The sequence below is a fragment of the Embiotoca jacksoni genome, unplaced genomic scaffold (genome assembly GCF_022577435.1).
Source record: "Embiotoca jacksoni isolate LCO1_2020_lvr unplaced genomic scaffold, fEmbJac1.0.p SCAF_4, whole genome shotgun sequence".
Classification (NCBI taxonomy): domain Eukaryota; kingdom Metazoa; phylum Chordata; class Actinopteri; family Embiotocidae; genus Embiotoca; species Embiotoca jacksoni.
The window spans coordinates 15,289,336-15,312,976 of NW_027185392.1; the positions used below are offsets into that span (position 1 = coordinate 15,289,336).

At 41.9% G+C, this 23,641-nt stretch overlaps 1 protein-coding gene across 5 annotated transcripts in view; it reads right to left on the reverse strand.

Moving 5' to 3' along the window:
- The window catches only part of fbxw7 (F-box and WD repeat domain containing 7), a 115,728-nt gene that overhangs the window by 11,704 nt on the left and 80,383 nt on the right, over positions 1-23,641 (reverse strand). For 4 of the 5 annotated variants that reach the window (XM_069166837.1, XM_069166836.1, XM_069166835.1 and 1 more), the window contains 6 exons: positions 11,131-11,213; positions 9,436-9,577; positions 5,991-6,125; positions 3,575-3,698; positions 3,267-3,403; positions 2,371-2,484 (listed from right to left, as the gene is read on the reverse strand). In XM_069166837.1, coding sequence (XP_069022938.1) covers positions 2,371-2,484; positions 3,267-3,403; positions 3,575-3,698; positions 5,991-6,125; positions 9,436-9,577; positions 11,131-11,213 — 735 coding nt within the window. Of the gene's footprint in view, positions 1-2,370; positions 2,485-3,266; positions 3,404-3,574; positions 3,699-5,990; positions 6,126-9,435; positions 9,578-11,130; positions 11,214-15,549; positions 15,941-23,641 lie in introns of those variants that run through there. The other variant, XM_069166840.1, reaches the window with a different exon arrangement.

The window sequence follows — 23,641 nt, forward strand, 5'->3', positions numbered from 1 at the left end:
TATTAGACGGATTCATTTAACACTTGATAGAAACATCAGTTATGAGCATGTCAGAATCATTTCTGATTTGGGATACTGTGTGTAACGTTTTGAATGATGTAACAGCACTTGGATTCGCCCGTACTGTCCCATCACAGGAGGGAATCTCCCTGACCGCTCCGAATTTAGCACAAGAGTTTCTGTGGAAAAAGGAGCACTGGGAGCAGAACAGAAGTGTTAACGCTACCGTACCTGTGGCACAATTTTGCCTACGCTGTGACCAATTTCTTTTCCCATCCCGTCAATTTGAATCCTCTACCTACAGAGCGAGCTGCCGTAGCAGCATTTCAAATCTCCTCTGAAGAAAAGGACACAGGTAAGCACTGATCTCTGAGAGTATGAGCCAATACAATCTGTAATCATTCACCAAACTCTGCTTTTTGACCTCAAATCTAACTTGCCATCCTTTCACATCGTGGAGATGATGCAACAAAGAAAAGACAAGATACATTTCCAGCCTAATGGCATCAAACTTCAAAAGGAGAAAGTTGAAAGACTCGAATCACCATTCTTAATCTCTGCTGATCATCTCTGCTGTCTCTTATTGATCCGACTCCGAGTAAGACCCAAGTTTTGGTGTTAGCGGCACAGCTGTGGAGGGAGAGACTGAGCCTTCGTCGAGTTGGAGGATTTGTTTGAGAGGTAAAAGGCGGTCCAAGGTCAAACAAACCACTCTCAAAACAAAAATGGCTACAATTTTGGCTACTAGTATTAAGAAGGAGAAGAACTGATACTGGCGTCTGTATTGGGAGTCTTAAGAGGCATTCATCCAGGGGCAAAGTGCGCAACACTTCAAGGTCACTGATAGCCACTTTACAGGCGAGCGTCTCACACGGACAAACTAACGGGGGGAAACGCCACGATCAAGTCTTCAAATAAGCTGGCAAAGACTGTAAAGAAGGTTGACAGCAGAGAAGAAAAACAAATGGAGGTGCCGGTAATCTCGCTGTATTTTTACATTACAGTTTTACTGGCATCGACAGCCACTTCACTGAAACGGTTGACTCGGCTTAATTGACCGTTCCTCTCCAGTGAGGGATTCTCTCTCTCTCTGGTGTTGAGAGCTGAGGAAGCAGAGAGATGAAATCCACAGAGGGGACATGTGCTCTGAATACAACACCCAAACAGAGGCGGATTTAGGCTCCTCTTTTCTTCACGACTAATGTAAACAAACAATCCGGCGGCAGATTACAATTGTAGAAACGGCACACAATGATCGGCATGTCTGTGACGTCGGCCTGGGTGCAGGGTGGCTTAAAAAAAAAAAGAGCGGTGCAGCGTGCTAGTGATGTGACTCATCGCAGACTTTCACCCCCACCACGGAGCCGCTGCGGCTGTAACTCAACAACCTGTCATCTGGATGTTTAGTCTTCGGGTGAAGGAGCCTATCAGATGACCTTGGCCAGATCTGGTCAGATCGGCAAATGCTGTGACTGATATGCGTGTAATCACCAGTTGGCCCAGAGCCAACTTTACTTTACGTGTCGGTCTCGGTCTTTGCAGCAATGAAAAGCAAACTCTCTGCTCTGTTGTGCCCAAAAGAAATAGAAAGCCGCTGCAGTGTGATCGTGCAGAATATCAGTTTCTGAGGGATTTTTTTTTTTTTGACTGTTTTTATTTTGTTAATTGAAATCGAAGATTCACAGCTCAACTTTATTGAATTAATTTGAGTAGAAATGAAGGGAACAAGTGTGGAGAGAGAAGTATACAGTAATGGTGAACAGAGAATTTTTAGCAAAAAGCTTTTTTGAGAATGAAGTCAAGCACCGCAGCATGAAAGCGCTGTGATTTACAACAATCTGTGAATCTCTCCCCAATACCACAGTACAACCACTGCCTTTCTTTTTAATACACAGCGTGGAGCCGTAGCACAAGGCCTGTGTGGCTGCACCAGCCTCGGCTATGAATACTAACACTGCATGCGGACATGTGCTGTGTAACAAGTCTGCAAAATGGATAAATGTAAGAGGAGAGGATGCACTGAGACGGAGTGGAGTCCTGCCAGGAAGATTTGATGTTGCTAATCACCAGCTATCGCATGAGTGGGAGCTGCACAGACACAAACAGCTATGTGCTTAACAGACAGGGGTAACTTCTGTTTTATGTAAAGCTAAATGTACAACACTCTACACGCGATGACAGGAAGTCTTTAAAGTTGGTACTCAACACCACTCCGCTTCCTTTGCTTTTAAATCAATATGTGTAAAAAATGTATGAAAATAACATTGTGCTCACAGTCCATTAAGGTCTGACTGTGAGGCGGTGCAGAAGTACAGACAGCCATTAACTTTAAAGGAGAACATAGGAAGTAGAAAAGCAAATCTCTCTTACCTTTCCTGTGATGGCCGACCAGACTTTGAGCGTGTTGTCGTCAGAGCCGCTGACGATGCGGTTCCCACAGAACTGGAGGCAGGTGATCACGTGGTCATCGTGGCCTTTCAGCACCTTTAGACGGGACAGAGTCAATAAGGACACAGAGGAAGGGTAAATGGTCTGCACACTGATGCAGCGCTTTATCTCCTCAGCAGGCTCAGAGCACTTTACAGTTCCCGTTCACGCACTCGCGCACATTCACACACCAATGGCAGGCGGCAAGGTGATCGCCTGCCGTTGGGAGCAACTTCAGTGTCTTGCCCATTAGGACAGGAGGATCCCAGGATGGAACCACCACCCTTATGATTAGGGGGCAACCCGCTCTACCATCTGAGCCACAAGCATCCAGGGTGACCATGACGGTCTCTGGTGCATTAAAGTGAAACAGACATAAGAGGAACAGCTCTTTAAGCAGCTCCGCATGCTTTATGTGCAGCCTCTACTACTACTGGGTCACAGAACCGCTGGCTCAGCAAATGATAAACGCACTGCATATTCAAAGGAGAACGAGGAGCACAGGAGGCTGATTTATGCCACTAGTGGCCTAAAATGACCTGCGAAGAGCCACAAGGTCCATTAAGGATCAGCTTCAGCATGCTGGTCGTGTTTTAAGGTGAGCTTCTGAACGGGTAAGAGACAAACAGAGTCTTTCAATTAAAGGAGAATCATATCACACTGTGCTTGATTAGTATTCCACACGAATACTGCGGAGCACGGAGCTGACCCATCATCAACTTTCCATCAACTCCCTTCAGGCTGTATTGAACGGTCTTTCTGTGACTCAGAGACATTTGATAGCAAATCTATAAGAGCGGCGAACCTGCGGGGAGTCGGGAGTTTGAAAGAAAAGCTACCTTGGGTGATTTGAGGTCCCCTCTCCTCCAGTTGGTGTCTATCCTGTGCTGCCTGATGTAGGCACTCTTCCAGGGGCTGTGAGTGAAGCCGGGCTTGACAATTTTCCTCTTCTTGAGGGGCAGAGACTCATCAATGCCTGATAGGAGAGACAAACAAAGACGATTGGACTAATACGCCCTTGTTTTTCCAGGAAAAGTTGATTTTTATAAACAGGTGTAACCACAGCAGCGGCAGCTCCAGACTGCTCCCGCTGGGAGACTGCATGGTGCCTCTCTGCCTGTGTCTGTTGCAAACACTTAAGACTCACCCTCTTCCTTGCATTTCTCCCTCCACAGCAGGTTGTCTTCTGCCAGGATGCGCCAGTAGCGACACGTCTGCGCTGCTTGGAGGAGGTCCTTCGGTTCCAGGAATGACAGCACATACAAAGCCAGCTGTTGAAAGACAAGGAAGAAGAATGTGAGAGGTGTTAATGGTGAAGACGATCCCAAAGAAGAGACAGTATTTTCAACAGTGGGCGTATATAACAGTGCAAACACCTGATGAAAAAGGACTAAGTTACCTGAATCACTAGACGGCTGAGAAAAAACACTGTCTTAACAAAACTATGTGCAAAGTATTAACAGCATGAATGTAATTGTCCCATTTAGACACGGCACTAATACCACTGAATTGAATCGAAAACGTTTTTGTCAAACATACAATAGGAGCTTCACACAGCAGGTAATAATGCCAGGGTAACAGTTTGTTAAGCCAAAGCCAGCGCATAAAGATACAAAGACATCTGGTATAATGAGCATAAATCTGGACTCCTGAGTAATGATAAAAAAAATAAATATATAATCGCCTGCTTTTTGTTCCACTGACATTTCCAAATATGTGTATATTTGAATAGAGCTCTGAAAACACAAGGTCTGCTCCAACTGCAGGACAATGTGGGGGATCAACTGTTGATTGCTCTGCACCATCATGAAAAGGATTATGAGTTCATTGACATGCAAATATTGTTATTTCTTTATTTCTTTTTACTCGATAATCTGAGATGATTCTGACCCACAACATACCAGAACAAGTTCAGTTGTGGTGCCGTAAATATCAGGTTGGAGTCAAATGACTGTCTGGTATGTTGATGTGTAGAGCTGGAAAAGTCTATTTGTTCTTACAACAAATTTAATTATCTGTTAATCTGCCAATTATTTTCTTTGGTTTGTAAAATGTTAAAGAAAAATTAATTCAGGCGGCTTGTTTTATTTTACCAATAGACATTCAAAGTTTACAACTCTATATGACAGAAAATGCATCAAATCGCCCATTTGTTATCATCTGAGAAGCTGGAAACTTGTTGTTGCATGAAAGAGGATTAATCATTTATCAGAATAGATGCAGAATAATTAATGCAAATCAAAACAATTACACAAAAATAAAACACGGACTAAAATGTTGAGGAGTCAGTGATGTTTTCTTGGTAACAATCCTCTGCTGATCAGCATCAAATTTCACTAAAAAGACGCAGCTCATAATTTGTGTTGTGAGACATGTTATTAGAAGGGAACCAGTTTTTAGAGAGCGCACTTGAAAATAAACAGCTCTGAACTATTTGGAGGCCGTCTTTGTTGCTCGTCTTGACGATGGCAATGCGATTTACTGTCACTGAAATTGTTTTCATTTTTACTGAATTTATCCAATGAAATGTCCTTCTAATTGTTGAATTTGTGAATTAAAATATTTCATTTAAACAAAAAGGCTTAATTTACACAGAATTTATGGGATATTCAACAGCTTTGTGAAAGGGCGGCTGAATCAGTCTATTTCAAGTCAGACGATCAGTCAGAATCTATTTTTGTGAGGCTGGCTGGTGTCCTGAACATCACTGTAATTTTAAGAAAGGTAAACCCTGTAAAATGAACCTGGAGTGCTTCCATAGATTTTGAAAAGTTTTATGTGCTACCTAAAAGCCTGTCTAAATCCAACAATCATTACTGAACCTGAGGGTATTTCTAAAGTTTTATAAATGGACCTCGAGTCATTGATTGCTTTTAAAGCCTGACTCGCGAGCTTTCACTGTTCAATCTGTTTGTATTGTGCTCAATCACAGGGATTGTCTTCTAAAAATGATTTGACAGTGGCACCAGTAGAGAGGAGAGATGGGATTATCAAAACATGTTAAAGTGTAGAATATATATATAAAAAGAAAAAACAACAAAGGGAGAGGAGAATGAAAGGAGAGGGCTCCTGTCCCGCTGAGAACACACACATGATGCTGTTTGTATATTTGGCTTTGGAGCAAGTGGAACTGACACCTTGAAATGTTGCATGTTATTGCCTCACTCTCCATGCTGCTGCCACCACCTCCACCACGTCCACCACCACCATCCTAACACCTGCCAGACAAGGCGTCAAGTATTTGATCTGCTACAACAGATAAAGTGTATTGTGGCTGTTTTTGTTGTAACAATCCCTTGCGTGATCTTATTATCAGTGTGGCACTTCAGATTGTTTGTATTGTCAGTTTTGATGTAGCGGAAAAACAAGACACCCACTATGGATGCCTTCAAAATGATGTGAGGGAAGACAACGACAGGATCAGGGCTGAGAGGACGACTTGTTTCTCTGTCAAGTACCTTCGTTCAAGGAGCCCCACCAAGGATCCCTGTGGGAGTTCAGGTCAGAGGAAAGGGGAAAAAGAGGAAGAGGAGGCAGAGGATAAGGGCTAGAGAAGAGCTCACCTCTTTGGGCAGCAGGGAGATGAAGTCTCGCTGAAACTGCGGCTCGATCACCTGCATCATGTGCTTGACTTGTGTGGGCTCACAGCTGTCGATCAACTCATCCAGCGCCAGCAGCTTCTCGGGGCCAGTCCAGCTCTGCAAATCACAGAAAACGGGTCCGAATAATTTAAGCGCTCCAGTTTGATGATCGCTGCATGAATTATGGTTCCTTTAAACTGGCAGCTCAGGAAAATGAACATATTTAGCTGGATTGGTTGCGAGGCATGTACAACACATTTGGACGTTTATCGCGGCTAAATTTAATGTCATTTTAGATCAGCGGCTCGCAACATTTTCAAGTCTGGAGTCCCAGAATAATGAGGTTGGTTCTCACCTCCTGTTGAGCAATACTTCTCCTGAGAAGCCACTTCCAGGTGTTAGCTAGCAAAACTGGCTATCGCTGCTTGGTTAAGCAGGATACTATGGCACAAACTAACGCATGCACGCCAACTGTTTCAAATTAAAGACCCTCATTTCAAATGACACTGAGCTTTCACGCCCTGTTTTTTTTTAATATTTCGGTTTACTTCACTGCAGTCCATCCTCTCTGTACTTTTGATTTACAGATTCTCAAAGTGTAAAACATATTTACAAAGCTGACTTTCACAGGTGGCGATGCAGTCAGCAGAATAATCAAAACACATCCTCAGCTGGATTGCCACACCCAACACATACAAACCTCAGTGAGCTTGCGTAAGCTTTATTTTTTTCCAGGTTTGATACTTTAATTGGAGCGCCTTGGAAAGCTCCTGCCTTGTGCAGGGTGTCTGGAACATATTAATGTTCCCTACGTGCCTTCCACAGCAGCACAGAGTTGCTGGAGGCACTTGTATATTTTACAGCAGCCAACACGAGTGGAAAATGTGAACGTCAAGAACCAGACTCCATTAAAACCGTCATTAGAACTCTGTGAGTTTATTCCTCCTCCTGGTTGTTAGCTGCTGCTCAAAAGCACTGTGACTCTGTGTTGGACCCAACAGCCGCAGTTGTTTTCTCTCTGTGAAGCGCTGAAACTGAACAGTGATTGCAGGCCACGCTGGAAAATCTGGCACACGCAAACCACCTGTAATTTTGGCATCTAAAAGCTTTAGCCAGGGGTGCTGCTTCTGCAGGTAATCAGGATGTTCAGAGACCTCCAACCTAACACGGGGAGCACCACGCAACAGCTACTCAAGTGTTGCATCAATTTTCTGCCATTGATTATTTGTGCTCGAGTTCAAACAGAATCCTGAACACCACAGGTTCACCATGCCCAACCTGAGGAGAGCTTTTGTCAAGTAAACCCTCTAGTTTGATAAAACACAGTCCTGCAGAACTGCCCAATGATATTTTAATCTACTGCTAACATACTTTTGGTGACATACTTTATATATATACACGTATATACAACTTTTAAATTGAACATGTTTGTTAATGCATCCATAAATCTGCTGTTGACAGTAATTAGTGTGAAATAAAAGCTAGTCAGTCTTTACTTGTTTCACTGTCGTGTTTTGATCGTAAATTCCAACGCATGAAGTAGCAAAAACATCGACTTTACTGTTAGCGTACATTTGGAGGGCACTGTACACTGTACTTGGCAATATTTCAATGATGAGAGTTTGTGTTGTTTTACATATTTTCTCTCTAAGGTTTTAACACTTCTGACTGTATACTCACAGAGCTTGGAAATAGCAGAATATTTAATAAAGCAAGTTACTCATAAGTTTAAAAAAAGTTTCACTGATTCCTTTGAGGTTGTAAACATTGCAGATTTTTTTCAAAGTTCTTCATGTGTTTCAGGAGTTTCCCACAAAAATTGTAGTGCTTATTTATTTAATTTTTTTGTTCAACCTTTCCCGGTTAATAAGTCGCCACTTCTGCATGCAGTGAATTCAGGCTGCCTTACTGATGCAGTGATACGAGTCGACTACTTATTATGATGGGCTGCTGATCAAATATTTCAGTTACAGACATTCAGGGAAATATTGAAGGACGTGTGGAAAAACTCTTAATTTCATAAACAGACTTTATACAATTAAGAGACTGCAACCAAAACACAAATTGTGATAAGTAGGATAACTGTGAGCTGCACAGGCAGTGAAGAGGCCATTATCTTCTCTTCTACACCGGTCAATATGTTGTTCAGACGAAGTTCTGCAGGAAATATGTTATTTAAAGTCATTGTAAGAGTTTATTTACCACACTGACGTGGCAATTAACACCTGGTATCAAGCAAAGTGTTTTTACACTTCTGCTTTTGTACAAATGAAACAAATGACATGTTTAGACGTGCTGGTAAATGGATTCTTTTTTAGCTTTAAACACAGATAGGTTAGCTTTTCCCTTGCTGCCGCTCTTTATGCTAAACTAAGCGGCTGTTGGCTGTATCTTCATGTTTAATCTGGAGTGGCATTAATCTTCTCATCCAACTCTTGGTTAAAAAAAAAAAAAAAAAAAAAAGTATATTTACAAAAATATCCAACTAATCCTTTAATGTGTTTCCACGATAATGAGTGTCTTTTTTCTTTTCTTTTTTTTTAATCTTTGCGAGTGAAAAACTCCATAATATTTTGTGCCTTTTCAGGTCCAGCATGCAGTTTTGTATTTGTGTTTCTCTCTGTACATCCAGCTGCATACATGCTCAGACTGGACTGGGGAATGTACAGAATGTAGGTTTGAGGTTTAGTGCCGTAAAATTAAAGACAGACGACTGTAGGCCGGTCAGGCCTGAGGACTCGTATACGCAAAATAAACACTGAGGTGTCACGGGTTCTCCCGGCTATTCAAAGATAATAAGTTCAAATTCTCTTAGGTAATGAAATCCATGGCAACCCATTATATGGAAAATCAGAGACACTCCACCAGGGCTAATATGTTTAAATGACATCTTATTTCCTTGAGGTCTGAAGTCATTAGCGCTTAAGTCTAACGTGGAAGAAAAGGCTCTATTACTTTGCATCTGTACAGACAATGATAAAAAAGGAAAAGTAATATAAATGTTGGGTAAACTATAATAGTCCATCACGTCTCTATCAGTCTGTGCCCTCCACAGTTACTGAGTAATCACTGAAGTGTCTTAAAAAAAGATAAAATAATCAATGTTTATGCCAACTTTGCTCATTATTCACACTGCAGTAGCTTCCTTGTTTCAGAGGATCACACAGGGCAGCTTTTAATACAGACCACAAGGCTACGGTAGACTCATGTGATCTTATAACTTTACTTTTTTAGTCTGCACAGGTACGGCTAATCCTAATTCCACGCTACAGTGCCTATGGTAATGTGGTGGGCCACAACAACAAGGCAGCAATTATCTTGGAGACTAAGTGAACATTGATTGGGCGCAACATCTGCTTTTTTTGATGAGCTTTTGCTCGAGGGTTCAGCGTTGCCCGGGGGAGGAATAACCCTTCCATGTGCTCACCTGAAATGTTCGGAGCCATTCTTGGAGACCCGTGGGTGGCTGGATTGAGGTGATGCGTCGTCTCTGTTGCCCCTGACCGTTGGCTGTTCTGATGTGGCCGAATGTGGTGGGTGTGGCGGGACAAGGGACAATTCCTGTCGGGCTGCAATGTATAGGAACACAAACAGGCCTTTAAAAATCAATGCTGATATGAGGCCTTCAGAGGCAAATAGACTACTGCGGTCATCGGAGGGGAACGAGACAGCGCGGCTTTCAACAAAAAAACCCAACATAGTAACATTACAGAGACGTCAAGAATAATGAGCACATTATGTTGACATTGAGGGTTTCAGAGTTAGCTTTTCAGCAACTGTTGCAATTTTTTCCTCTGCAGATTATTCTGGGAATGATACCACAAAAGAATACAGGAAGTTAAATATCAATTTTGTCTATCATTGATTTGATTGAGCAATTCAAGCCCCACCTGAAGGCCCCTGTATTTTGCTGATGAATGGAAACATAACCTGTGGTCTTTTTCACTTTATGGCACTTTCCTCAACTAATTCAATTCTGTTTTTTAAAAACAGTTTAGGACTAAATTAAAGTCTGCATTCTTATAATGAAGGGTAAAATCTCTTGTAATTACACAACTAAGAAGTCATTTGTAGTCTTCAGGCGCAAAAGCAACTGTAATATTTTACATAATTGAGTGGTAGTTATAGAGAAATAGAACAAAAAAAATCTAAATGAACAAATAAGGATATTTTATGTTTTCATCACGTTTAGAATCCGATTTGAATCATATGCAGTCAAAGTCACAATATATTTCCTTTAAAGTATTCCAAACTATTGTGTTTCTATTTTGTCCACATCATTTATATCAATGGGTGCAGGCTAAATAACAGGAACACCTATCTGTATGATGCAATACAAACTACAGATTATTTAAAAGGTTGAATTAACACCTCTTTATAACCTGTCTCGACAAATAATAATTGATAAGACCTTCATGAAGACAGGAGACATTGCAGAGCTGCATTGGGTTTAGTGAGGTGCACCTAATAAAATGACAAGCAAGTGTGTGTCTCTGACTCAGAAACTTCAAAGTGTGCACAGTCCCACAGATTTCTGTTCAGGCCTCGACTCTCCTGTTGGGGCCGGGTGTAAAAAGTGAGTGCAGGACTTCAAAGGACACCCCTGTATCCTTGTAATGTAAGTGCAGGAGAGGAAAACCGTGCAGTGGGCACCCTCGATGCTTCACACTCCACTCACTAACAGCAAAATGGGAATCTGGGGGTCGATTTCATTATTGATTCATTTTTAATGGGGGAGGAAGCTGAGCCGCAGCCAGTTACATAGCAACATTTACAGTTAAGTGGCTGTGTTCGGTTTGAATTTTAATGGAGCTACATGTGAACACGTGCATTAAATATTCAGGGCAAGGGAAACATCTGGGACTGCTGGCTGGATGCTACACATACGATGGAACATGAAGCATCCTCCTGTTGGACGCATCTTTGTTGATGCCTCTTGTCATTACATATTTCATTTCATGTTAGCCTCAATTACTCTGTGTATAGCATGAAAATAATGAGATGAGGCTCCTTAAAATATAATCTCTATGCCAATCCTTTGAACCACAGGTTGGAAACAAAGGCAGGACACTCCAGGACAGGGTAAATTGGGAGAAGACGTGCTTTATGTCGGTTCTCCTACCTCGAATACTCTGGGTCTTTGCAGGGCTTTTTCCCTGAAGGGAAAGATCGGACATCAGGGCCATGGTCCAACTTTCTCTTCATCTGTGAGAGGAAAAGAAAAAGAGATAGAAAAAACATTAGAAACCACCACAGCACAAGACTGGCAAAGTATGAATATAAAAACGCACAGAAAAAAAACAAATTTTTGCATGACACATCACTTCCCTTCTGATAACTTTCTTTCAGAAACAGAGTCACTTTACTTTTAAGTAAGAAGCCAACACTTGAAAAGCAAATCTAAGAAAGGACACGGGTCAGGGAGGTTTTTAGAAACAGTGGTGGAAGCAGAAAATTGCTTTTGCGAGTTACAGACTTTGTTAACATTATGTCTGAAATTCTGCATAGTAAAAATACAGGCGCCACAGTCTTGCAACAGCTTTATGCAAATAGATAATTAAACTTTAATGCATAGGCGAGAGATTCCACTTATTAACATGTTCCATAAAGCACAAAGATACGAGCTTGCTGTCGATGAAGCAGCTCAACATTAGGACGTAGTGGCACACAAAATAGGTGCTCCTTTTACAATGCTACGCTTCATTTTGATTGCGTTCCATGTTGACGCCACATCCAAATGATGTCAGGGCAACCAGACACCCAATAATACCCAGAGGCAAAGACATGACACCACAGCTTGAATCATACCGATACTCTGGGGGGAAAAAAACAGAGCAAGTGAGTTGTTTATTATTCTCTATCACCTGAATGTGCGTTCACCACGCAGTCCCTGTTACCACCTACCCTACTGCACAAACAAAGGAGCCTGTGTGAAGGCCTGGGCAAGCCAATTTTCTTCATCCCATTGCTGCCACTCTCTCTGGCAAGGCTTCTCAACACACATGCAAGTGATCACCATCTCATTGCCAGCCACTCATGAATAAACAAGCCAGCTGGATAAGTGAGTACTGATTTTTGGGCTCTAGCCAAGATTAGATATACAATGTGACAGGATGGCCCTTCTTCTTTCATTCATTAAATATGTCTATGTTTAAGTGAAAGCTCTGCTAGATTTGAAAGTAAAGCCACGGCTTCTACAAAGACATAAATCCAATCCGTTTGTCTGCTCTACAACTGTAAACGAGCCACAATGTAAAGATACCAGCAAAAGTATATTGTCATATGCCTGTTATTGATCGGACAATAAAAAGCCAGAAAACAGTACAAAATGTACATCAGCTTCTAGAGGCCAAAGATAAATTCATTAGATCGCCTGTTTTGTATGATATACAATCAAAAACACAACAAAAAACAAAACAATTTAAGCAACAAATGACAGGTAGGAACAAGGGAATGTGTAGAAATTAATAAATTATCATTTTAACAGATTAATTAACTGATCTTTGCACCTCTAACATGAATGATGTATTTGTCCGCTATGGCATGTGGCATGTTTTTCCACAAGATTACAGTACTCGTGGCGTCACAATTTAGGGTCAAAGGTATTTAGTACCAGTTTGTCTACAGCTACAGTTCAGCCTGTCGTGCTGGAAGACACAACCTGCCCTACACGTCTGTCCCTCTAACTTCTGATAATGGTTTGTAGAAACCAGAAACCAAATTTAAATTTAACTTCTTTTCTCCTTTGAGACAAACAATGCTCTTTTGATGCCTTTTTTCTTTTTGGTTTGTTATTGTAGTGTTGCATCCTGCACAGGAAAACAACAGTGGACATTTGACTCCATACTGTCTGGCTCTACAGTGGCATGATTATATGCCTCTCCTCGAGATGTGTGTTTCTTTGTTTATCACTATAATTTGGTGAGTGCGAGTGCGTGTGCGAGTGTGTGTGTGTTTGTGCATGTTTGTGCGTGTCCTCTCTGGCCCCTCAGCCTCGAGGGTACAGTGTTGAACCAAGAAAAGGCTTGAGAATAAATGTTCTTTCTCATACCCCAGAGATGCTGAATCACAAACAGGATATCAGCAATTGAATCCATGAATCAGTAATCAATACAGGATTCCTTTCTGTGTTTAAATGATGATTAAAGATGCAGTGCACGGAAAAAAAAAAAAAAAACTGAGACAACCGAGCTTACAGAAGCATGTATGCATGATTAGCACACTGATATGTACTGCAGGTAGCCCCTCTGGTAGATTAGACTGTAATCTGACCAATGATTTGTGATCTTTTCCTCACATTTCAGCTCATGTGTGAAGCTGCTGACAGGTTCAAGGGAAAAGCCATAAAATCATAAAGCGATTTATGATGGAAATATACAGAAAAGGCACCAAGAAATCTGGCAAAAACAAAGCGAATGTGGTCCAAATGTTTCAAAAGCAAGGCAGGCATGTTCGACTTGGTTGCTGAATAAGATAAAGGGGGGGTAATAAGGTATTCAAAGTTGTTAAGACCCGGCTCCTCAACCCAACTGCCTTGTTCTTAAAGCGGTGATCTCACTGCAATGGCAGTTCAGTAGCCAAGGAGAGCCTGGGTGTGTGTATGCATGCAGTGGGTTTGTGTGTTTTGTGTGTGTGTGTGTGTGTGTGTGTGTGTGTGTGCGCGAGTGTGTGTGTGCGAGTGTGTGTGTGTGTGTGTGAGAGAGAGAGAGAGAGAGAGAGAGAGAGAGAGAGAGAGAGAGAGAGAGAGAAAAAAGGGGTGAGTGCTAGCTGGCTTTGAGAGAGAGAGAGAGAGAGAGAGAGAGAGAGAGAGAGAGAGAGAGTGTGTGTGTGTGTGTGTGTGTGTGTGTGTGTGTGTGTGTGTGTGTGTGTGTGTGTGTGTGCATGTAAGAAAACCTCAAACATGTGGGCATGAAAAGATTTTTTTTTAAAAGAAGCAGCGTATACGCAGCGTCTTCTTGTGTTTCAGCCTGGGAAAGGGTAACCAGAGAGCGCAATGTTTGTAAATCACTACCAATCAGCTGTCCCCTCCTTCTCTAGGCTTCTCCTTCCCTTTCTGGCCAAAAGCACAACAGATGGATACGCAGGGAGTTAATGATATTTTAAAGATAGCAATCACTCTTACATAATGTGTTGATTCATTTCTACGCAGACGAACATCCTGCAGCACCAGTCACTTGAAAAACCTTTTCTCATTTTTCAAGCAGTGTTTCAAGCAGTCATGAAACAGTTTCCTCGTGTCAGTCACGGACACGGAGACACTTGCAATTTCTGAATTCTGAAAAGAATAGAAGAATTTCTCAGAACCACAAATACAATCAAACCAGAAAGATGGGTTTAAATTTGTTTTGCCAATTCAGTTTGTGCTCCTACAAGCAAACAGGGGGACTAAAATCATAAAGCTCTACAGGATGACTTCCGAAACCTGATGTGTAAATGTGTAAAACCCCAAAATGGGTGGAGAATAAACAGACATTCAAATCAATAAACTGCTATCCCATGATTGAGAATGACATTCTCAGCCAATTATTAGGATTAAATGAGTACAATCCCTCAGCACAAGGGATATAGTCCGATTTTGAATTATACACAATTAACACATTTGTTTACTTCCACTCTGAATTACGGATTCCCTTTCATATCTTGTTTTGTTTTGTTTGTACTCTGCATTTCCAGTTAAAGGGAGCACCACTATATGGCTGCCATCCAGCATAATACACCCAACATCCTTGAGGATATTCTACCTCACGCAGTCTGACACAGTGACCCATTATCTGCTTTTGGAGCCTGAGGCGAGCGCACAATGTCAGGGAGTATTGGCTACTCCGACAGGCTGAAGGCAGACTGATCACATGCATGCATTTCAAGCAGTTACCCTGGTCATTGCGAGATAACCAACTGCTGCATAATGTACAGATGGAATAACCCTGCAAACCGGGGAGGACTGCAGGGGGGAGACTGGCTGGTTCTGTTATTTCCAACAGTCTGTGAGATGGAGATGGAGGTGATATCAGCAGTGTATATGCGGGATATATGTTATAGCTGAAGCATCTAGTAGGTTATGTGAAAGGGAGGACCATAGATGTACAGGTGCAGAGCGCAGCCATCCAACAATGAGGCAAAATGGGGTCTTACACCTTCCATAAACCCGATTTTCTATTAATCCAAAAATATGATTATAATATCATTTAGTGCTGCAGAATTAAATGGCCACAAGTACCTAAGCCATTTACAGATACAATGACCATCCCCAAATCACAGCAGTGGCGTTTATTTACACGGCCGAAGTTACTATGAAGGAAAGGATGCCAAATCGCTTCGTGGTATCACAACATTGAACGCAGCGCGAACCTAACATTAAGGCCCGGGCAATTAAAGAGGCGTCTCTGGGGGTCTGCTACACTGCTGTTCATCCTCCGCAGTGGCCGTACAATGTGCCGTGAGAGGCGCGCCAAAGATAATGTGGGCGACAGAGCGAGTGGATCATTGAAAATAATAAGGTGAGGATGTGCTGGAGGTTGACACGAGCAGAAATCCTACTTACTTTGTAGAAAATCATCTTTAAAGTGCCGTAGAACCCCATCCTTGTAATCCGGTGTTTCCCCCTTTTTTTTTTCCTCCTCAGTGACAATCGGTGAAGTCCAAATCTCGGTGCGTGCTGGGGAGATCGCTCTGACAGTGTGAGGGCAGCGTACTCTCAGGTAAATCCGACGCCGTCTCTGATGTGAACATGCTCGGGCACGTCACCGGACTGGCGTGCATGCAGCAGAATCCCCCGGTAAAGGCATTAGAAATGCTCCGCCGTATCACGTCGACTTAAAAAAAAAAAAAAAAAAGACAGAAGGGGAGCTAGTTCGATGGGTGAACGATACTGATGCGACGATCCCGGAGGCTTGTGCGCCGCCGACCAGCCTCACCGAGCAGGGAGCGAGCAGATGAGGGAGAAGGAGGGTGACACTCGGCAGAAAGGGGAGGAGTGCAGGGGAGCGCGTCAGAGCGCAGAGCAGTGCCCTCTTCCTCTTCACAGGCTGCACGACGGCTCCTCCAAACAGGATCGGATTACAGCCTCCCCAGCGGAGACGGCAGGAATGGTGCAGTCCAACATTCAACACTGTGCGCAGCGCATCCTCCGCAAGCACCGGGGGACACGAGCGCACAGCAGCCGAGGCAGCGCACAGAGACCGGGGCGAGGTGCGCACTTGTCATGTCTTCCGCATCAAAGGCGGACCTCCACTTGTTGAAAGACCAACACGCATCATCCAAGAACTACGGCAATCTCTTTTTTTCATTTTATAGAGGAGGCATTCCCAATTCGAAATAGATTGTATAGAAGAATTCGTTAATGTATGCAGTGACTGAGAGTAACCAAGTACTTTTACTCAAGTATGCTACTCTATTCTTCAACTTCACCACATTATAATGAGAAACATTGCAACTTACTAATGTGCAGAATATTTCCAATTCATTTTGTCAATACAATGATTCAACTGGATGTGCACATCACAATTTGCCGCACACTTCTTGGAGTTGCTTATTTTGTTTAACCCACAGCACAAATCCCAAAAATAATTTTGCATACCATCATGTAAGAAGACATAAAGCAGCAAATCCACTTCGTGAAGCTGGAACCAGACAATGATTGGTAGTTTCTGCTTATAAAAATGGCTAAAACTATTAATTGATCACCCGAAAGTATATGGAAGCATTTCAAGTTAGCTAAACAATAAGGCTCCAGTGCTATAATAATTCTAATTATATAATACAGTAAATTTAGCTGCAAATATTCCTCTACTTTCCTTTTAAAGGCAGAATTTTTTTTTTTTTATCTGTAACGGAGTATTTTTATAGTGTGATGTTATACTTTTACTGACAGAAAGTGAATTAATAAATCACAATACCTTTTCCAAAACTGCATCCACAGATAACACAGAATACTGCACTGCACGGCAGCATTGAAGACTGTCAACATCCCAACTAACACACCACATTACAGAAAACAGTCCGCCATTATCGGGCAACATGTGAATGAATGGATCCAACCTGCTTATTCACAGGCCAATATTTGCGTTTCAGGCTGGCAGGTAATGGCTGAGCGCACCTGCCCAGTTAGCAACACTCTGCACCACCGATAGCTTCACACCTCCTATTGCAGCAAGTAAAAATCACCACCTGAAGATGGCAGCTTTACTTTAAAAATACATAAAGACTTTGGTGCAGGTGACCTGCTACGACTTTAAATATCTTTTCAAGGTATCATTGAACCTTCACGTAAACAAACCAGTGATGGTGTTGGGTTTTTTATTTGTGTGTCCATACAAGATAAACACACTAGAATCTATTTGTTTGATTAAGTTGGACAAATTGGGAACAAACCGAAACGGACTTCTCCATTAAACACGAGGAGTTGCCAATTTATAAACCGCGACATGCGTGTTAATGGCTTCTGAGCATGAGACAACATTATTATTTCCTCCTAAAAAATGTTTTTGATATCCAGTGTGAACCAGCTTGGACCAGAGCACGAGTTTACTCTTGACTTCACGAGACATAAGCGGTGGACAATCGAAACAGGAGACACAATGAAGGGTCATGGGAAGGGCTCTATTCACAGGTGATGGAGCATTGAGATCTGGCAGCCTTTCTTCAGACACTCCCGGCTACCACCTGTAATTACTGACTGGCTGAGCACATGGGGAATTTTAGGACAGGCAGGCAAGAGAGGTCTGGTAAAACCTGCCACAATTTGACAGGAGTGTTGTTGAGTTTTGGACAAAAGGGAAAACAAATTGACGTGACAACACAGACTCAGGCTTGTGATTTACCTTCGGTATGTAATTAAAAGCCAATAATCTGCTGTCAGAAAAAAAAGGATAAATCATCATAATCTGAGAGGGGACACGACAGGTGTTAGTGGCTAATCTATCAGTTTGCCACCACATTAACACACAGAAGCATTGAAATCGTTGGACGTCGGGGTGCATGGGAGAGAGCGGCGTGAGCATTGTCTCTGTGTGTGTTTAAGGTGGCGCTCATGAGAAAGGCCTTCTTGATGCTCTGTGCCGGCCCAACCTTTACACAGCACATCGGAATGCTTGGCATGCAAGAGGGGTTGCACTGTGGCCTTTGAATAGGCCGTGGCCTCCTTTGTCGCTCTCCTTCTGCCGGTTGGTAAAGCATTAACAGAACACCCCCCCCCCCCTCCCCGATACTGACCTCCTCCTTATCAAAACCAAAATCCTACTGGCGGGACGTGAAGCTGCACAAAGCAGGTGTCTTCTTTTCAAACCAATTTTTAAACATCTTGTTCATTATAATCAACAAACACTTTCAGGTAATAGCGCTCCCATCAGAAGCCGGCTCCTTTTGCTGCAGTATTTGAACAGCGGAGGATGTATAAAAATACACTCATTACATGCAAGCGCAGTCGGTAGCTTGTAGGGAAATGCAAATGCTTTCTCATTTGACTGTGCACAAATAATAGACAACATCAATACCAGGGTTTCAGCATCCTGACGCCACAGATACTGTACAAGCCTGCAGATAAGCTCAGCAGCCTTGAATGTTTGCAGCTACAAGGCTGCATGAGAACATTTTGGCTACAAATCCTAATAATCTTTCTTCCAGTACATTTCTTGAAAAAGTTTGGATGAAGAAATGAATCTATAAAATATCAGAAACTATGGTTGATGTACAGCACAAGACAACAGAAAAATAGGTACCAGAAAGGCATTTTAAAAGCAAGAACAATCTCATAAAATGGAAGGATGTTTAATCCCGATTTAAGAAATCACTTGAGCAATAAGGTGATTTAAATTAGTTGATTAAACAGAGAGTAATCAACAACCATTCATCTTGCAGTTATATAAATGCCAAAAATCCCTGTTTCTGGGTTGTGTGGTGATTTGCAGGCTTCTCTGATGGTAAACTGAATATCTTTGGGTTTCATGTTGTTGGTTGCATCAAAGAGACACTTGAATATGTCAACTTGTGCTTTGAGAGATGTCAAATGGCACTTACAAATGCACCCAAAAAAAAATATCAATTAACCGGGAAAATCATCTGCAGATTAACAATAATTGAATATAATCCTTAATTGATGATCATTTTTCTCACACAAATTTCTGTTGAGTGACTAATTGAATAATCCTTCCAGCACTAACAGAAATAATAAGTGAATTATAGGCCTAACAGCTGTGTAGCAGGATTGTAGGAATGTGACTGGAGCTTCTTTTCAATCAACAGATGTTTGTGGGGAAAAAAAGGGGCTTTCTTGAGCAAATGTTTAATGTGAGGTGGTGAACTTGAAGGAGGAAAATACCTCTCAGGCAGCGATGCATCACTAAACGGGGCCATGTCATTGTGCGATTGTCCTCTCTGTGGAAAAAAAAAAAATGAGAACCAGGGGGTCTCTGCTCTCAATAGATTTTCCTGAAACGGTGGAGTGTGATCGTCATCCCCGGCCGGACAGATGCAATGCGTGTGGGGGACGTTTGATGAATAAGGAAACCATGGATCATGGCATTCTTCGTAGGATAATAATAGCATCATCTGCATGGAGTTGAATTAACATATTCTGCAGCCACCCACGCGACTGCAACATTCAAGTTTGAAGGGGTCAGGTCAAAAAGGAAATTAAAGGAAGAGGCAGAGGTATCTCCCTTGTGACATTAATGGGGTTCATTGAAAATAAATGGAGAACAGAGGTCAGCATTTGCAATTATTGGCAATTATTTAGAAATTGGTGGTGCGAGCAGATGCAGCATTTTAAAATGTACACAAGAGAGGTCTTGAGAAAATAAATGATCTCCGTAAGGAGAATGATAAGAATGTACGACAGCTTGAACACTAAGGAGAGACCAATAAAAATCCAACAAGCCAGTACGCAGTGCTGTCATTCATCACAAGCAAATATGCATGCACTAAACGTGGCACGTCAGAAAGCACGGAGCAAAAATCACGCTGCTAATTATTAGTTTATCATTTAACAGAATCTAAATGAGAATTTTTCCCATGGTGGTGGTGAAGGTCACGTTTGACCACAAATAAAGCCATACAGTGCAGCTGATTATACAAGTATTAAACTGGCTAACAAAAAGACGGTTAAACATTTCGATAGATTTTTGCCATCCAAGCCTGGAAGAAATACATAACATATAATCTATTTTGTGTTGTTTGCGATAACAATAAGCAGAAGGCCAAACATTTCTTAATTTCTTAAATGTACAACTCCACAGTTTTTATGCTGCAAAAGGAGACTACAGTCAAGGTGTGGAGGAGCGACCAGTGAATCTCTTTCGATCTGATTGGACAATATGCCCCACCCACTTATAGTGGAAACCAAACTGCACCACAGGTCTGTCAATCAAACACACATGCCCTTTTTGAGGCCTAATATGCAGTTAATGATGGGAATATATTTGGGAAAAAAACTTATCGACTTTGTATTTTGAGAGAAGTTGAATGAGAGTTTACGAAGTCGGAGCCTTTTTGGAACCTGTAGTAGAAGCTTTTATATACAGTCTATGTGGCACACTAACCATCAACGGTTTCCTGTCCAAAATAAAGTTTTGCAGCAGCAGAACAATCCTGTCTGTCCCTCTAATGTTCAAACAAGACTGTGACTTCAGGCTATGACTGAAAAAACTTGTCTTTTTTCTTTTTTTTTTTGCAATTATACACCCATTCTCACATGAGGAGAGGAATATTCAGATCCAGGCAGACTGCAGCTGTTCCCTGTAGGACTACAAGGACACCAGGATATCATCCGGGTGTCCTTGTAGTCCTGCTGGAAAAAACATCAAAGAGAAAATTTGTGACCCTCTCAAATTCACAGTTCTGTTTAAAGTCTATGCATCTGACCTACAACACAGCAGCAAAGTTGGACAGTAGTTTTAGATGGCCCTGATTCAGTGAGTGACTTCTCTGAACTACTGTGCCTGTGTCGAAGGAAGGTTCATTTATATAGCACAAAATCACAAGTTTACCACAAAATACTACAATCCCAACAATAAGAGATACCTTATATCCGTAATTTCTTTATGCTGACAAAGAAGAAAACCTAAACACACCAACAACAAGTCATGGGAAACTCTCTTCCATGATGGGCAGCCAGACATTACGTGTTGTATGTGTACAGTGAAGATTATAGCAGTCAGGAAACAAAAAGTTTAAACCAGCCAAAAGTGAACATTTAGTCAGCACCGTCTACACGTTTTAAAGCAGCGTTTGACCCTGCAGAGGATGAAACTTTCTCTCATAACTTTCCAACACACTATAACTCAGGAGGAGGTCCCATATATATACCCTATAACGGTAAACAGCACAGGAAAAAGGTTGCTGTAGAGGCATTACCGTTTCCCTCCATTTCTAATCTTTTTCCCATGAAAGGCCTATCTGGTTTTGCATTTGGATGCAGCCTGAGCTGTCATATCTCATTCAGAAATGAAAGAGGGTTATGGAAATGTGTGTGATGAGCCAGGTGAAACTTGGCCGAGGCTGGCATCAACATTTACACAGAAACGAATAAACCTCTTTAATCATCCAGAATTACCACTCTGCATCCCAGATGAAGCAGAGCGAGCCAATTTGTGCCTGCTGGGTGTTGCCTGTCATCTCCAGCTCCCTAAATATGCTTGAGAAGGTGGTGGGAAACAGAGTGGAGACGTTCTGACAGTGACTTGGTCGCCTGCCTTGACCTGAACTCAATATAGAAACTCCCTCTTCATGCTGCCTTTGGTATTTTTGTTTTCCTCTTCTGATACTCATCTCATCTGGAACACAGTCTACCCACACTACCCTTTATCTCTCCAACAAAGCAGTAATTTGCACATTTGCTGTTCCAAATAAAGGGTTTGAAAAGGAAATATGCATGAGAAATGTTTTTGCTGAGATTTGACCTTTATCTAAGTGGATCAAAGATCAGAGAAGGCTGTCCAAAACAGGCTGCAACGAGCAGTGAAATAAGCAAATATATTGATCATTCACTCTTTTTTGGGGGCATTATTCTCACCTCCGTTTTTGTAGCAAAGCTAGCAGCAAGGCTCTATGGATGGCAATATTGATAATGACAAATACAATTATAATGGACTGCTGAAAAACATTTTCCACTGGATGAACTTATTTCCTCGCACGACAAGCAGGTCAGAACTTTTACTTCTCACAGTCAAAACCAACAACTGCCAAAGGGATCAAAATTATATCTTTTAAGACATCAACCATTCTCACATTTGTGGCCTTAAATAAAATGTCTCAACAACTATTGAAGAGATTGCCATGAAATTGGATGACGACATTTATGTCCCCAGTGAGGATGACCATTAGTGATCTTCCAAGCTTTAACCTAACCCCACTATCAGGTCATTATTTTAGTTTTCAAAATACTTTGGTTTATAACTAAATATTTATAAAACTAATGATGATCCATGTAACATCAGGTACTCTGTATAACTAAAAGTATTTTTGATAAGTGTTCCCCCAGTTATGCAATGGATGTGTTTCAAGTCGCACAGTACACTCAAAAACACAGCATGTTCCCTGATGTTATGATGGCAGAGGAGCTCTGTGCTTAAAAATAGTTCAAAGTTATACGCCAGTGGCACTACTAATAATACTAATAAGCATTCTCATCGAGCCTCCTCTTGAATAGACTGAGGAAGCAGAGGCAAGAGAGTTTCAGGGGGAAATAACGCCATCGCATCAGTAATGCGCCGAAATAAGTTTTCTTGAAAAGTCAACAAGCAGTGCTGTGAGGATGAGACCATGAAGGTGTGACAAACAGGAACAGGAGAAAAAAAAACAGCATTCCTTCACTGAATGGTCTGATACTTTAACAACTTGTAGAATGAAGCCCAAAAAAGAGGATAAAGATCACCAGAGAAAGCTGTTGCCTCCGCCATTTTCTTAACATCAAACCTTCTGGCAGGTGAGTCATGACAGATGAGGTCATCTGGGGAGAATGCAGGTGAAGCATCTTACAAGTTTGTTCAACTACTAGCAGTGGAAAACACAGCACTTATTTTGTCAGTCTCATTTTAGATAGTCATGCTAAGTGGAGAAGAGGCACAAATGGACAGCGATGAAAAAAAACAAAAGAAATCAAAACATTGGATAGCAGTGAGATACGTGACTCAAATGCTGATTCCCAACACAATTTCCAGAATGTGAAGGGCACATTTGATCTTGTTTAGATGAGTCCACAGGCCACGCTGTGAAAGCCAAGGCTCTCGTCTAAAGTGTCTGTTTGGGATTATTGTTATCGCTGATGGACCACCAGCAGGGTGGGTGATAGCAACCTTTTTAGTGCCCGACATGACTGCTATGAATGGCCATGTCAGACGGCACAAAGCGGAATTCAAATAATGGCTGGGTTTTGAAAGAGGCATCAAAAAGGCAGCACATGAAAGTTTGTACAACTGTGGTTATGGCTGTTTGTTGGTGATGGTGAATGATGCAACATAACAGCAATGCAGACTGAAGCGCACAGATTGGACTCAAGCATACTTAATCTAAATGGAATGACTGAAGCCCAACCACAGGCTGTTATTGTTGTTCTACTTTTGTAAATGCAGGTTTAACTTGTCAAAAAGTGGCACATATCAGACATTTTAAGTAACTACGCTGCACATTTATAAACTGTG